General features: G+C 43.8%; 1 protein-coding gene across 2 annotated transcripts in view; it reads left to right on the top strand.

Moving 5' to 3' along the window:
* MYOF (myoferlin) overlaps positions 1–17241 on the top strand; it is a 173509-nt gene that overhangs the window by 33121 nt on the left and 123147 nt on the right. For both annotated transcript variants that reach the window (XM_063669988.1, XM_054435782.2), the window contains exon 4: positions 14904–15012. In XM_063669988.1, coding sequence (XP_063526058.1) covers positions 14904–15012 — 109 coding nt within the window. The remainder of the gene's footprint in view (positions 1–14903; positions 15013–17241) is intronic.

Here is a 17241-nt window from a genome sequence, read left to right as displayed (position 1 = left end):
TAATTTCCCGGTAACATTGACTTTTGGACTGAAGGCCATCAGTGACTTACTTGAAGGAGTGAACAAGATGAGAACTTTAGGCCCTGTGGCCAGGTCATTGGAGGAGGTGTTTTCATTAAAAATTAGAACATCATCTCTCGTCCTGCAGATTCCACTGCATAGTTTACTGTCTTGCAGTGGAAGGCCGACCCTGCGTCAGCTCTGTAATGAACAAGGCATGATTTCCTGCCCCTCCACCGCGTCTGCTCTTTTACTAAGCGGTGTGCCTCCCCATCCTCAGCTGGGAATCATGATCATTAGCTTAGTTTCTACCAACTAACCAATACACACACCTTGGTCAGATTACCTGTACATTTCAGAAACAAACATTTTTTTTTAACCATCTGGGAATAAACTGTATGTGTGTTCAAAATATTTGTGTATTTTGGGCCCAGATTTTCTTTTTGGCTTTTCTACTAAAGTTCTGGCCTTTGAGGATCTGCTTACTGCTCAGTGTGGCACCGCTTCCCTCACCTGAAGCGCAGGTGGGGGCGGAAGGGTTTTCTACAGCTTAAGGAATGTCCTGCCTGTTGACTTTCCTGTTGCCATGGAGATGGCCTGTGCAAACATGAGCCCTCACTTTGCATCTGCTGCTCCCCGGCCTGTTAGCAAACAGTTCCCAGCTGCCTGGGTCAGCTGGGCTCCATGCCCACACCCGCATGGACTAGACCCAGGCAGTCCCAGGCTCACAGCGCCTGTGGGCAGTGACACCTCCCCACCCCTCAGGCACTGGGAGCGGGTTGCCTTGTTCAGTGTGGACTCTCCTCTTCCTCGCTTTACAGTCATCCAACCAGCCATTCAGAGGGAATGAGGGTGAGAAAGGAGACAGAGGAGCCTCTTGGTCACATAAGGAACATGAGATGTTATTTTTAGAGGAAATGTCAGAGTGGAAAGATTTTCCCAAAGGCTGAAGAATGAAAGTTCCCTTTGCAGGCAGCCAATGGCTATAGCTTTGTGAGGACTTAGCATGTGCCAAGGGCTGTGCCCAGCCCTTTGCATTCATTACCCCAATTGATCCTCACACACACCTCATATGATGGGTCCTATTTTTCCTCAGAGAGGTTTAGTAACCTGCTCAAGGTCACACAGCAGGTGTGTGTTAGAGTCAGCTCATTTATAGCCAGGCCTGTACACTTGACTTTTATGTTATACTGAAAGCCTCTGACTACCTATAGGAAACAAAATGTAGGTAGAATGATCAATTATCTCTGCTGAAATAGAAGTGATTTTTCTTCCTAATTTTGAAAAAAAAATTTTAATTCTCAATATTAGTGTATTGCTACCTTTTATAAGCTCCACCCTAGGTAAAAATTTTAAGCATTTTCATACTGTTGAATAGGAAGTCACTTATGCCTATATTCTGCAATGGACCAGATATATGAAGAGACTTCTCATTTCATTTGCTCTTCACAGTGACCTTGAGAAGTAGAGAGTAGACCTGAGCCTCAGAGGGGTGGAGGCTGGGACCCTGATCAGTTGGCATCATGGCCCTACCCTTGAGTTCCTAAAAGTGCCAACCTCAAGAACCTGCACATGTAGAAATAAAAGATATTGACAAGTTTTCAGATTTGTGTGTCTGTGTGTATGCACACGTGGACACACATGCCTAGGAGAAAAAAGAGGTACTGCATAGAGTTTTTGCATTTGCTGTTCCCTTTGTGTGGAATGCTCCTTCCCTCAAACTGCAATAGATGTAAAATCTTGTCATTGGGCCTCACCATGTCTGATCATCCAGCCTAGAGCAGCCCCTCCCTGTCACTCTTTATCTTATTACTCTGTTTTATTCTTTCAAAGCCCTTCTTATTAGGGAGCTCATGTGAGCGTAAGAATGGGAATAGGAGTCTGTGTGAGCAAACAGATGTTAGAATTGTGTTTTAGACAAGTACTCAGGGTATGTGTTGGTCCACACACCTGCTATATGTAGCTCAGCATTCACCACCATCTGAAATGTTCTTTTCTATTTACTTATTCATTTGTTCTCTCTCTACTGGATAGTAAACTCCATGTCACTCTTGTTCAATGCTGTAAGACCAGCACTTAGCACAGTGCCTGGCATATAGTAGGCTCTAAATAAATGTTTGTTGGATGAATGAGTGAACAAGTGAGTTTATGATGCTCCTACATGGATGACATTTAACATTTACAAAGCACCTTGCAGCTGTCATGTCAGCTCACTGGTAATGGGCCACCAATGTGGAATCTGTCCACCTCGGCTCTCTGGAACAGCGCCCTAGTTCCAGCTTGGGTTTAAGCTGCAAAGGGGTCAGGATACAAAGGTCAGAACACAAGAGAAACAAACCTCTCTCACAAAGCTCATGCCCTTTTGTAGAGAGATGTGGAACTCAAGGCTGAGCTCACAGGAAGGCAGGAGAGCATGGTATTTGAAAGTTGGGATTCTGGAGCCAGGCAGAAGCCGATTAGAGACCCAGCTCTACTGATTACTAGTGGGTGACCTGGGCAAGTTACTTACCCTCTCCAGGCCTCAGAATTCTCATCCTTAAATTGACTGTAGTTTGGAATTGACTGTAGTTCCATTATGCTAAGGGATTAGATTTACCCTCCCACCAGACACAACTAAAACAAAATACATGCAACAATAGTTTTCAGATGTTGGACTTTGCTGGCACAGAACAGTGATCTCTAAGAGATGGGAGATAAATGAGGTGAGCCCTGAGAGTTCCCAGCTTAATGCCTAGAGAGACTCATTTCCATGCTGCAATGCAAGAAAAGGGAACCCAGGCACATCCTTGTTGTCTCCCAGAGTTGGAGAGGTGCAGGTGGGAGTCTAGAGATGCCAAGGTTAGTCTAAAGATGCCAAGGTTAGTCTAAAGATGCCAAGGTTACTAGTGGACCAAGAGGAGAGAAACACACACACAGACACACACACACAGAGAGAGAGAAAGACAGAATAAAGAAGAGAGAAGAGAGAGGAGAGACAGAGAGAGCACTTCAGAGACTTGCAGAGAGTTCCCCTTGAATCTTCAGCTGAGAACTGACTGAGGAAACTACCTGAGGCGGGACTAGAAAGAGTTTATGTTCCCACAAACCGGGGGAAACACCTTGTAATTCATAGGGAAGGATTTTGCCTCCATAATGTAGAGAGAAAACAATCAATAGAAACTGACCCAGAAATGGCACACAATCAGTAGACATGGACAGTAAAACAAGCATTATAATTATTTAAAAAAAATTTGTGTGTGTGTGTGTGTGTGTGTGTGTTTTTGTGAGACAGTCTCACTCTGTTGCCCAGGCTGGAGTGCAGCAGCACGATCTCAGCTTACTGCAACCTCCGCCTCTGGGTTCAAGTGATTCTCCTACCTCAGCCTCTGGAGTAGCTGGAATTACAGGCACACGCCACCATGCCCAGCTAATTTATGTATTTTTTACCAGAGACAGGGTTTCACCATTTTGGCCAGGCTGGTCTCGAACTTCTGGCCTCATGTGACCCGCCCCCCTCAGCCTCCCAAAGCACTGGGATTACAGGCATAAGCCACCGTGCTCTGCTGAGTGTTGGAATTCTATTCTATAGATTCAAGAAGGTGGAGAATTGCTTGAGCATGTTAGTAGGGACATAGAAGATAATTTAAAAAAATTAACTTGAACTGCTAGAGATGAAAATTACAATGTCTGAAATAAAGTGACCATAATTATCTGTCTCAGAATTTGCATTTCTAGTATTCTTTCTGCCCTCCAAATACATGTACTTGTGCATGCAAAACCACCATTATATATACTCCCACACCAATGCAGAACAAAGTTAGAAACAGTTTCTGAATATAAATCTCAAGCAAGGCATCTGTTTTGCCGTATTGTAGGAAGGAGATAACAAAAAAGCCTAACGATATACCTAGAAGGAAATGTATTCCAGTTCTTGTGTAAGAGGTGTGGGCATGTGGCCAGCTGTACAATCATGAGATTAGGTAGAATTTTGGTTTTGCTTCTTGTTGGTTGGGAGACTCTTGGCAAATTTCTTAATCTTTATGATGGGGACTGTGATACTTCCTCAATAAATAGTAGATATAGGGCAAATTTGATATAATTAAGAAAAAATTACTTCAATTTCTTGATGAACAACAAAATAGCTAATTTTTTTTTCTAGGTTTACTGTGTGTCAGGGACTATGCTAAAACTATTTCACTTATAATTGCATTTAATCCTTATAACAACTATGAGTCAGTCAGACAGTCTTATCTTCAGCTCACAGATGAGAAAAATGTGGCTGAAAGAGGTTCATTAAATTGTAAAAGGTCACTCAGCTCTTTAAGTGGAAGCATGTGGATTTTACATAAGTATGTTAAAATCCTCTTACACAGAGCCCAGACTTTCCAAGGTTTATTCTGTGTGTGTGTGTGTTTGTGTGTGTGTGTGTGTGTGTGTGTGTGTATGGGTTCAGGTTGAGGGCCAGGGTGCTAAAACTTGAAAGTGAGAGGTTGTTCGGGGGGCTATAGAATTAGAAAAAGGAAAAGACCTAGCTTACGTTGTGAAATGTACTAACTCCCGGCCGGGTGTGGTGGCTTACGCCTGTAATCCCAGCACTTTGTGAGGCCGAGGCAGGTGGATCACGAGGTCAGGAGTTCGAGACCAGCCTGGCCAACATGGTCAAACCCCAGTCTCTACTAAAAATACAAATATTAGCCGTGTGTGGTGGCAGCTGCCTGTAATCCCAGCTACTCGGGAGGCTGAGGCAGGAGAATCGCTTGAATCCAGGAGGCGGAATTTGCAGTGAGCCAAGGCCGTGCCATTGCACTCCAGCCTGGGTGACAGAGTGAGACTCTGTCTCAAAAAAAAAAAAAAAAAAAAGATACAAAAATTAGCTAGGCATGGTGGCGGGCACCTGTAATCCCAGCTACCCCAGAGACTGAGGCAGGAGAATCGAATCGCTTGAACTCAAGAGGCGGAGCTTGCAGTGAGCCGAGATTGCACCACTGCACTCCAGCCTGGGCGACAGCACGAGACTCCGTCTCAAAAAAAAAAAAAAAAAAAAAGAAATGTACTAACTCCCTAGGCAAAGCCCAAAGCTTGTTTTAAATTAGAAAAAACAAAAAGGCTGCGTTTGGAATAAAATTAATTTGGTAGGGCAAAGTGTGGTATTGCTTATAAGACGTTTTTCATTCCCTAGTATATGAAATACTTTGTCTTTAAGCTTTTATTACTTTTATTTCTCCTAGTTATAAAACTCATTTCTGACCTTGCCCCATGTAAATGTGACAGTGGGAGAAGGTGGTCTTTCTTCTCCTGGGGTTGGTTGGTGAGGAAGTATAGGATAGCCCATGGATTGAAGCAGGATCTTCTCACTGGAGTAGCTTCTCAGGCTGTTCAAAAATCTAAACTAGAAGCAGATGTTACTGTGGGGCAGAACTCTCAGTTCTGATTTCTTTTTAGTTCTGTATTAGAACGGCGACACTGAAAAGATCTGAGCTGGTTTGGGCTGGCTGTCTCTATACAGGGAGAGCCTGAACTGCACTTTTTGGGAAGGCAGATTAAGTAGCTGCTGCAATCCTGTTGGTATCTGTTAAGATCTTGTGATTAAATAAGAATGGGCCACAGCCCTGGAGAAAGATACCCAGAGAGGCTGAAAGAGAAAGGCATCTCATAAAGGCAAGAGCTGTAATTATCTTCTGATGGCACTTTGGTGGGTGATCTCTTAGGACAGGAAGATTTACAACCTGTAAATAATTTACAAGGTCATTGGACTATCTTCAATGATGTATCAACTAATTTATTCATGCCACAAATATTTACTAATGCCTACTATGTGTCAGACACAGCTCTAGACACTGGGGGTACTCCATACCTTTTATGGAGCTAACATCTGAGTAGAGGGAACAGATAAATACACATATGACATAACAGATGGTGATAAGTGATACAAAGAAAATAAAGCAAGGTAAAGGAGAGAAAACAGCAGGGTGAGGTCTGAGTGGGTGCTGGTTTAGATAGGGTTGTCGTATAAGGGTTTGTTTTGGGGGATTTTTTTCTTTTTTTTGAGACGGAGTCTTGCTCTGTCGACAGGCTGGAGTGCAGTGGCACAATCCCGGCTCACTGCAACCTCTGCCTCCTAGGTTCAAGTGATTCTCCTGCCCCAGCCTCCCGAGTAGCTAGGACTACAGGCACCCGCCACCACACCAGGCTAATTTTTTTATTTTTAGTAGAGATGGGGTTTTGCCATATTGGCCAGGATGGTCTTGATCTCTTGACCTCGTGATCTGCCCGTCTCGGCCTCACAAAGTGCTGGGATTACAGGCGTGAGCCACTGCGCCTGGCCTGGGGAATCTTTTATAATGGGTTATGAAGTTTACAAACTTCATTCAGATTCCACTAAATTGGATTTTATGAGAATTCAGCTGCAGCTGACGTTTACCTCTGGTCTAACTCTGAGAAGAAAAATTGTTTCCCAAAAGGATTTGCGGTATATGTAGTATTAAGGGTGGGGAAGGGCTATTTAATGTAGGTAAGATAAAGAACTGGTTTTAAGAACTTCACACAGTGATTACATAGAAATGGGTGTGGGTAGTTACAAAGGGTTCTTATCTATTCATTCTTGCCCACCTGCCCAGCCCCTTGCTGATTCAGACCAGCTTTCACTGCCAAGTACTAGCCAGGAGCCCTGTCTTCATATGCTTTTTATACATCCCTTTTTCTAGCATAGTGTCTGAAATAATAATACAAGGTGACTGTTAAGCACTTGCCATATCATCCTTTTAATCCCTGCAACAATACCATTAAGTAGGAGCTGTCATTATCCCCATTTTATAGGTGAGGAAACTGAAGCTTGGAGAAGTTAAGCTGTACACAGCCTGAGTCTGAATTAGTCAGGTCTGCCTGCCTCCACGTTCCTAGTCATTAGGCAAAGCTGTCCCTCCTTATCTTACAAGGTTCAAGTGCATGAAAGAGTGAATAAATGGATGGATAGATGGATGGATGGAAAAACTACTACTTTGATTCTAACGGTTGAGGGAATTAGCTGGAGACAGAGCATCGGAACTCCACTGAACCATCAGAGCAGGCAGGCGGGCAGGCTGGTACAGAATTGGTCGGGTGAAAATAACAGAATAGCAGGTGACCATTTATTCAAGAAATAATATTCAGCATCTCCTCCATGCCAGAGGAGTTAGCCTGCTCCTCGCAGCCACAGACTCTGGCCTCAATGCCTCACTGACCCGGGGAGCTTTGGTGAGGAGACCTGGGCTTCCACTCAGCCCTTTGCAGGTGTTACAGTGATACCATAGTGGCCAGAGTTGCAGAGGTGGGAGGGGCTGCGGAAAAGAGCGCAGTAGATGCTGGTCACGAAAATCGTGCAAATCGTGCCACAGCCTTCAGGCTATGTCAGTGATTCCAAAACCAGGGCGTGGAGTGAGCTAAAAGTAGAGGCGAGACTTGTGCCAGCCAGGTTTGGGAATCACGGTTGAGGATCAGTGTTACTACCTTTTAAAAAGCCACACCCCCTTTCGATGAGCAGGAAAAGAGCCGCAAGGTTCTCTGGCAGTCCTGGCCTGGAGTCAGGAGCGGAAGTTCCCTGGGGGAGCGCAGGTCACTAGGCCTGCCTAGGAGGTTTTCATGGAGTTTGCCTGCTACAGTTTGTTCTATTAAATAATTGGATTTCGATGCCTGGTTCTCAAACGTGAGCCTGGATTCCCATGCTGAATGTTTTCAAAACCACTCACGCCCCCCTCTCCCCAGATCCCGCGTTGCCTGCTGCCTTCCCTACCCCCAGCCTTCCATCTCCTCGACTTTACTCCCACAGCCATTGGGAGTCACTGTCTAGACCATTGTTTCTCGGACTTCCTGGGTATTAAGAATTACCGAAAGGAAAAAGTCGGACTCAGGGACCTGGGAATCTGCAGACGCCCTGGTGAGGGACGTCTGGGGAAGCACATTCTGAGAAATGTTTTGGGAGACGATGCGGAGGCCGAGTGAGGGTGGACAGGCAAGTGCAAGTGGAGGGGTGAACCGAGGCGCAGCCCTTTGCGGGTATTTTACCTAGCAATAGTTTCCTGTGATATAAACTGCTGCCATGGGCGTGTTGAGAAAGAATTATTCAGTGACACCTGGTACAGTATGGGCAGGAAGGCTTCATTCAGGACTGAGTTAGGTCAAGTGACCCCTGCAACGGAGACTCGTGGGAGGGAAGAGAGATGGGGTGCCACTCAGATACAGCATGGGCAAGTAGGAATTGATAGTCAAGGAGCAGTGTGGGGGTCTGGATGGAAAATTCCTAAAAGGAAATGTCACAGTCAGGGGGATTCTGGCTAACCCAACCTAACAGGATTCTTGCTGAGGACGTCACGTGGGGGATGGCAGAGAATTGGAAACCCGATCAGATATGGAGGGTGATCAGATCTCACGGATGGGGGTTGTTTGCTAAACTGACTGAGTAGGATTCTCTGCTAACACTTGATTTCTTAAGGAAGCACAGGCCCAGGAGGAGGCTCAGGAGCTCCACTGAAGTTTGGCCAAGCAAAGACTCTTTGTCAGCTGACACGGCCTCTCCTGCCAGTCTGGTTCACAGGCGGCACCCTTGGCTCTCCTGCCTTTTGGCTGGGGATCAGGGCAGGAGCTTGATAGATACTGGCCCAGGAGAGGGAGAAGTGTTGGGGAGGGAGATGGGGTCCAGCCTTGGAACCCCAGGGCCATAGGCCTGCCAAAATGACAAGGCACGGCCAGCTGAGAGCCCACTGCTTCGAGGGTGGGGAGCTCACCATCTTTTTAGGTTTCCCACAGGGGACCTAGGAGCAGCTTGGAATCGTGTTTGTCCCCAGTCAGGTTGGGATTGCTGTTCCTGCTCAGAGGTCAGGAAGTTGAGACCGTGCTGCGATCTCTAGAAGCAGAAACAGTGCAACACGTGATTTATTTCTCAGCCTCCAACACATTTTTTCCTTCCTTCATGAAGGAATTTCCAAGTTACTCCTCCTCCAGAAATCATGTGGGCTGTGTCTCTGCTGCATAGAGGAACAACTTGGTATACGTGAGCTCCCCTGAGTAAGAGTCAGCCGGCAAAGCCCTTACTCACTCCAGAGGCATGCGGCCCTTCACATTTGCGCCCGTGCTAAAGGGGAGAACATTTTCCATTTCTCTTTTGTAAACAAACTATACTCTGTCTATTTGAAGAAGAAGAAGAAGAAGAAAAAAACAGTTTAAGCGGCTCTTAACCAATACTTGCAAGACTAAGTTGACTGGTTTACAATTAAACTCTTTCATTCCCCCAATCATAACATCTCATTTTCAAGTAGTTGCTCCCATTGTGTAATATTTGATGTCACATAGAGACTCGACTCCAAACTCTATGATATTCGTGGGCTGAAAGACAAAGGAGCATGACTGGCTTTTTCTTCACTTTGAAGACATCTGCAGTTTATTAATTCCACAAGGAAAGCTGGAGGGCCAGAGGACGTCGAGATTCTTTCACTATAAAATTTCCTTTTGAGACCAGTAGTCCTGTTTTAGTGTTGGTTGGAGTTCATGGGGAGACTTACTTTTCCATGAAAATATAGAGCAAAGCTTCCCCATCACTGTTACACTATAATATTCTAGCATTTTTATAGCATTAGTAATAGAAAAGAAAAAAGACTCTTGGTTTACTGTCACTTCCTTTAAAGGAAATTGGCTTATGGTCAGACCAAACTGTTCTTATCCCCTGTGTAAGAGGCCAAGTCATCATTTCCCAGTTTTTCACAGTATTTTGTATCCAGGCAACGTCACAGAAAATAGGCCCAGCCAGGAGTGCTCTGGGAATCACTGCAGAGCTCAGACTTATCCATGGGGCATATTTTCTTCAATTCACAATGAAAAATCCTAGAACTTCTGTTTGAATTGTTCTTGAAGTCAGCTTGTTGTAAAAATATCTTTGGGATTAAAGTCTTTGCAGGCCTTCATCTAAACACACTATCTTTACTTCAGAAAAAATAAATAAATAAATAAATTCAGTTTTCTTGTATGTGTCCCCCCTACAAAAGCATCAGAATTTTAGGAGACAGCAAATCTTTCTTTCCAAATAGGATATGGAACTAAAGTTTTCTCAAAGAAGAAATTGAGGTTAGGCTTTATAATTGCTTTCTGTTATTTTACTCCCTTCCTGGTCAGTGATCTGTTGCTACTCTCTGGGGGAGGGAAACTAGCAGATATTGATTGGGTCAGAATGGAGGTTGTAAAACCACTCAAGGCCATAAAAGGTCAGCAGACAGGCTTTGTGTTTTAGGCAAGCCTGCTTTTTCCAGTTAACCATAAGCCCCACTATTGTATTACACAGCACGCATTGCATTCCACATTTCTGTTATTGGCCCAACCATCTCTCCTGACACTATATATGAATTCTAGTTTGATTCACGACATTATAAGACAATCTCTTTGAAGGCAGAAACCCTGCCTAGCATTCTGGATGGTCTAATGTGGACATGTTCTAGGAGATTTTTTTTTCCTCTAAATTAGAGAGCAGGACTTTAAAAAAAAAAAAGAGAGAAAATAATTTATTATCATTATATTTTTGAGACAAGGTCTTGCTCTGTCGCCCAGGCTGAAATGCAGTGGCACATTCACAACTCACTCAGGCTCCCAAGTAGCTGGGGCTACTGGTGTGAGCCTGTACAACCAGCTAATTTTTCATTTTTTGTGTGTGCCTAGGCTGGTCTGGAACTCCTTGGACTCAAGTGATCCTCCTACCTCAGCTTCCCAAAGTGGTGAGATGACAGGTGTGAGCCACCGCACCTGGCCAGAAAAGAAATATTTAACATTAGATAGTTTCCTGTAGACATATATAGAAAGCATCACATATACAAGCCTAGTAGCAGATTGTTAGAGCTGGAAGGCATTTGAGAAATTTTTTGCTTCAATCTACTTGTTTGCAAATAACGAAGAGTTGGGTGACTTAGCCACCTACTCTAAGAAAGTTGGGACACAGAGTTATGAATAGAACAGGAGTTGTTTTCAACCTGGGGCAGTTTTGCCCTCCAGGGAACAATTGGCAATGTGCCTCGAAGTTTTCGATGATCACAAATGGTATCTAGCTGAACAGTATAGCCTCCCATAAAAAAAATTAACGGGTTCAAAATGTCAGTAGTGCTGAGGTTGAGACACGCTGGTCCAACCCCAGGCTGGCCCTCTTTCTACTTCAGCATTGTCCCAGCATGTTGCACTGTTTGTTCTAAGATTTATTTATTGATGACGGAGATTCAGGTCATTTCGACTTTAGCAGAAGCAAATCAGTACATGTTCAAGTGTGCAGTGTTGCTGTCTTAGTCCTAGGGTTAGGCTATGAATTATGGAATTGCAAGGAATGAAGTCCAGTTTGTTTCCACATCTTTCATCGCATTTAGACATTTAATACCAGTTAGATGACTTTTAAACCTGTAGTTTTTACGTTTTGATTTTCTTGAAAACTCAATTAGCTGATTTCATGACTTAAAAACCGTGGAAATAAATTCTCCTTAATACTTGTGCTGTGTGGCTGAGAGAGATGTGGAAGAGATTTTAGGGGCTTTCACTTTGTTTGGAGGCTCATCTGTTTTGTCTGGTGGAGATGGAGTAATGGGTGTCTTCAGTATGTCACGGGAATAAAAATCTAAGTAAGGAGAAAAAAATACTCCTGTAAAAAAGCCTAAAAAACATACTGATCTAAAAACATACTCTGTAAAATTCCCATCCATCTTTTTTTTCTGTTAATGTTAAAGATAGTTTTATTTTTAAAATTTCCTTAAAAGATAATTCATTGTTTTGAGAAAAAAATAATAACAATAAATTATGGTTTTGTAACATGTAGAAGTTAAACGTATGACAGCAACAGGAAAAACAACAACAACAACAAAACAGGAGAAAATTCCCACCAATTCTCGGCATTGACTGGGAGAATTAATTTCTGTATTGACCAAAAAGGGCTGAAAAGTTCACTATTGTCCCTCTGGAGGCAAAAATTTTCTTTTCCATTGCCAACTACAGATTCTTTTTTTTTTTTTTTTTGAGACAGGGTTTTGCTCTGTTGCCCAGGCTAGAGTGCAGTGGCCTGATCTTGGCTCACTGCAACCTCTGCCTCACGGTTCAAGTGATTCTCCTGCCTCAGCCTCCCAAGTAGTTGGGATTACAGGCACGCACCACCACACCTGGCTAATTCGTTGTATTTGTAGTAGAGACGGGGTTTCACCATGTTGGCCAGGCTGGTCTTGAACTCCTGGCCTCAAGTGATCCACCCACCTCGGCCTCCCAAAGTGCTAGGATTACAGACATGAGCCACTGCAGCTGACCCCAACTACAAATTCTGCTTGTGATATTAGAAGGGATGAGAGTCCATCGCAGTTGTTGATCGTCTTGTGTGGTGTTCTTTACAAGAAAGTGCACTCTTCCAAGAAACCATGTGCAAAGGGCTCCTATCATTGGGTAAATTGGGCGAAACAGGGTGCTATAGCAATTTCCTGGTCTTGTGCAATATCCTATTCACAGAAAGTGAAGGTACTTATTAATACTGCCAAGTCTCTGGACCTATGTGGTTGGGTTACAGACCCCAGCGTTAAAATCTAGTCTTATTTCTGAAGACTGAAGAGGATTGGGGAGAATAATACAGATGCTGCTAACATCTATCACTTCAAAAATGATGTGCCCACATTGCCATGTGGCGTCCCTGGAGCACTTCTGAGAAACAACTTTTACTTTCTGATTTTTAAATATACTGTATTATATTTTAAAATAAAATGCATTTCCACAAGATGAATTTTCTTGATTATTATGTTTGCCCAAAAGCCCAGAGTTACATAGAAATGTTCAATTACAGTTTCCTCACCCGGATATGTTGGCATAAGGAATCTCTTCTATCACTTTAAGGACTCAGTGTTTAGCTTTCTATTTTTATGCTAATGATTTTCTATTCTATCTGCTAGTATAAGTCAGTGCCAATGTAGACAGGATATAAGTAAGTAACAGTTAAAAATTCTAAATATTGGGCCAGGCGCCGTGGCTCATGCCTGTAATCCCAGCACTTTGGGAGGCTGAGGCGGGTGGATCACCTGAGGTTGGGAGTTCTAGACCAGCCTAACCAACATGGAGAAACCCCATCTCTACTAAAAAAATACAAAATGAGCTGGGCATGGTGGCGCATGCCTGTAATCCCAGCTACTCGAGAGGCTGAGGCAGGAGAATTGCTTGAACCCGGGAGGCAGAGGTTGTGGTGAGCCGAGATCGCGCCATTGCACTCCAGCCTGGTCAATAAGAACAAAACTCCGTCTCAAAATAAATAAATAAATAAAACATTCTAAATATTTCTTCTGTCTGTTTTCAGGATACATACTGAAAGCACGTGACTCTCTGTCTTTCTGATTGCATTTCACACAAGGAACTTCCTCGCTTTACCTACTGTCATTCATGTTTCATGTTGTAACCCCAATTTACAGGCTATTTTTCACAGGTTACATTTTTATATAGACTGGGGAATGTGTGTTCTATATGTGTTTTTGATCATGTTCCCTAACTATAAAAATGTTTTGAGTATTAATTCTCAATATATGTAGACTTATTTATTCTTTCCTTCATTCAGGAACCTGCTGTTAAGTATCTACTATATTCTGGTACTGTGTTAGAGTAGTGAATAAAACAGGCAGGAATCCCTGAGTCGAGGGGGCTTTCCTCATGAGCAGAGATGTGAGGGTACTTCTGTACCAATATGTTAGGTACGATAGGAGATAGATGGGTAAGTGGCAGAGGCTGATATTATCCACCAAGTTCTAGGAAGAGAGAAGTACACACGTTGAACGTTTGAATGCTACACCATCAAACAGGGGATAGCAAGCTAACCCTATCAGTGAACTAGCAACCTATTTACAACCCTAGAAGGTCTACTTGGGGGGATATTTTCACAGTGGGCAAAGATTTATGGGTCCTTTTACATTTCTATTATAGTGAAATGCCTTCCTCTCTTACTGAATTTTGTCCTACTTTTCTCTCTTCCTGGATTCTGGCGGGGAGTAGGGGGTGCTATATTTAGTCTTTCTTTTTTCTTTTTCTGTTTTTTTGAGACAAGGTCTCACTCTGTCGCCCAGCCTGGAGTACAGTGATACAATCATAGCTCACTGCAACCTCAGCCTCCTGGGTTCAAGTGAGCTTCCCACCTTATTCTTCCATGTAGCTGGGATTACAGGCATGCACCACCACACCCAATTAATTTTTTAACTTTTTGTAGAGATGGGGTCTCATCATCTTGCCCAGGCTGGTCTCAAACTCCTGGACTCAACCTCAGCCTCCCAAAGTGCTGGGATTACAGGCATGAGCCACAGTGTCCGGCCACTCTATTCAGTCTTTACCTCTTGCCCCTCTATCTCATTCATGACTGTTGAAATTTCAGGCTGGGAGTGGTGACTCACACCTGTAATCCCAGCACTTTGGGAAGCTGAGGTGGGCGGATCACCTGAGGGCAGGAGTTCGAGACCACCAGCCTGGCCAACATGGCGAAACCCCATCTCTATGAAAAATACAAAAATTAGCTGGGCGTGGTGGTGGATGCCTATAATCCCAGCTATTTGGGAGGCTGAGTTGGGAGAATCACTTGTACCCAGGAGGTGGAGGCTGCAGTGAGTGCAGATCACCCCAGTGCACTCCAGCCTGGGTGACACAGCAAGAGTCTGTCTCAAAAAAAAAAAAAAAAAAAGAAAAAAAAAAGAAAAGAAAAGAAAGAAATTTCATAGGCACCAGAGTTTGACTCTTGTAATGGAGAAGTGATGGGAGATATGTTTATTGCCAAAATGCCCTGTGAGGCTAATAGCAAAATGGCCCACATCTCATTACAGTGACTTTAATGATAACAGACGAAGAGGTAGGGGTTGAGAGGTCCTGAGTCATTGGAAGCCTATCTCCTACTTAGGCTGCAATGTGCTTTCCTGTTTTCCCTGCAGATTAATTGGCACGGCGACTGTAGCCCTGAAGGACCTGACTGGTGACCAGAGCAGATCCCTGCCATACAAGCTGATCTCCCTGCTAAATGAAAAAGGGCAAGATACTGGGGTGAGTGTTTTCTCTCTTATTGAATGGCTTTGAAGTGAGATGATGGAGCAAAATTTCATTAAGAAAAAGATATAAGGCTGGGCGCGGTGGCTCACGCCTGTAATCCCAGCACTTTGGGAGGCCAGCACTTTTGGAGGCCAGCACTTTTGGGTGGATCACCTGAGGTCAGGAGTTTGAGGCCAGCCTGGCCAACATGCCAAAACCCCATCCCAACTAAAAATACAAAAATTAGCTGGGCATGGTGGTTGGTGCCTGTAATCCCAGCTACTTGGGAGGCTGAGGCAGGAGACTCGCTTGAACCCAGGAGATGGAGGTTGCAGTGAGTCGAGATCATGCCATTGCACTCCAGCCTGGGCAACAAGAGAGAAACTCCATCTCAAAAAAAAAAAAAGAAAAGAAAAGAAAAATGTCTAAATTGTCAGAACCAATTGGTAAAAAAGAAAAAAGAAAAGGAAAGGAAAAGGTATAAATTGATAATTAGCTAACTACACACAAAAAAAATCTGGTTTTGAGATTTTTCTGGTGATCTTTCTCAAGTGTGTGTGCTTTAAATAAAAAACTGGGCCCGTTTGCAAATGACATGGACCTTATTTTATACTTTCAATCACAGAACTAGCAAATTAGATAGATTTGATTTTCTATGACAGAATTCTATAGAGTGAGGGTGACCCCCTCTGGGTGTAGCTCTGTGCTTAGCCATGTGGGTGCTAACATTTGTGTGGTTATGTATAATTCTGTGTATCAGATACTCTTTGAAACATTCTGTAGAAGGCAGTTCATTGATATAACCTGGGAATATGAAGATGGTAATATCATAATCTATTTTTTTTTTTTGAGATGGAGTCTCACTCCGTCACCCAGGCTGGAGGGCAGTGGCATGATCTCGGCTCACTGCAACCTCTGCCTCCTGGGTTCAAGTGATTCTTCTACCTCAGCCTCCCGAGTAGCTGGGATTATAGGCATGTGCCACCATGCCCAGTTAATTTTTATATTTTTAGTAGAGATGGAGTTTCACCATATTGGTTAGGCTGGTCTCAAACTCCTGACCTCAGGTGATCCTCCCACCTCGACCTACCAAAGTGCTGGGATTACAGGCCAGAGCCACCACGCCTGGCCTCATAATCTTTATTACATTGGGTGCTGGATGTTTTCTGGTCACAGCCTCTCTCAATAAGTACATCTTGCTGGGCGCGGTGGCTCACGCCTGTAATCCCAGCACTTTGGGAGGCTGAGGAGGGCGGATCATGAGGTCAGGAGATCCAGACCATCCTGGCTAACATGGTGAAACCCCGTCTCTACTAAAAATACAAAAAATTAGCTGGGCATAGTGGCACATGCCTGTAGTCCCAGCTACTTGGGAGGCTGAGGGAGAAGCATCGCTCGAATCCAGGAGGCCGAGGTTGCAGTGAGCCAAGATCGTGTCACTGAACTCCAGCCTGGGCAACAGAGCAAGACTCCATCTCAAAAAAAAAATTAATAAAATAAATTAAAAAAAAGTACATCTTAATATTTTCTGATGCAAGACCAGAATTCTCTTTCTCAAGTGCATGTGCTTTTAAAAAAAATGACTCAGGTGTTGCAAGTCCCAGATTTCATATAATTAATAAGAAGCACTCATAAAGATACTGTACTTGGCCCATAACTTCCAACCGCTTCATTTTCCAATCAATTTATTTTTCTTGGGAGCCTGGGCAAAGGGAGAAAAATTTACACTAAAAGATGCAGTCCCTGTAAGCAAAGCTAGGCTCTCAATAGCCGTGTGAAAGAATGGCAATTTTGCTGGTCTGGTCTCTAAAACTTATAGGTTTGCCACAAATCAGCATTCTAATCAAAACACACATTTAAAATGTTGGCTATCATCTGTTTACCCAAAACCTAGCTGAGAGAAATGATTCTGAGGAAAGATGGTATAAGTCAGTGATTTTTCTGCCTTCTTTTTTTTAAAGCACAGAAGAAAGCATATGTAGACCCCTAGAATGGCAGAACTGTTGTGATTCGGTGGAGTGTGTTGGTCCATTTGGCACTGCTATAAAGGAATACCTGAGGCTGGGTAATTTATAAAGAAAAGAGGTTTATTTGGCTCACAGTTCTGCAGGCTGTACAAGCACGGCACCAATATCTGCTGAGCTTCTGGTGAGGCCTCAGGAAGCTTTTACCCGTGGGGGGAAGGTGGAGAGGAAGCAGGCGTGACACATGGTGAGAAAGAGAGCAAGAGAGAAGAGGGGGAAG

The sequence above is a fragment of the Pongo pygmaeus genome, chromosome 8 (assembly GCF_028885625.2).
Source record: "Pongo pygmaeus isolate AG05252 chromosome 8, NHGRI_mPonPyg2-v2.0_pri, whole genome shotgun sequence".
NCBI classification, from domain to species: domain Eukaryota; kingdom Metazoa; phylum Chordata; class Mammalia; order Primates; family Hominidae; genus Pongo; species Pongo pygmaeus.
The sequence above is the reverse complement of the archived record's forward strand: the minus strand, read 5'-3'. Positions and strand labels throughout refer to the sequence as shown.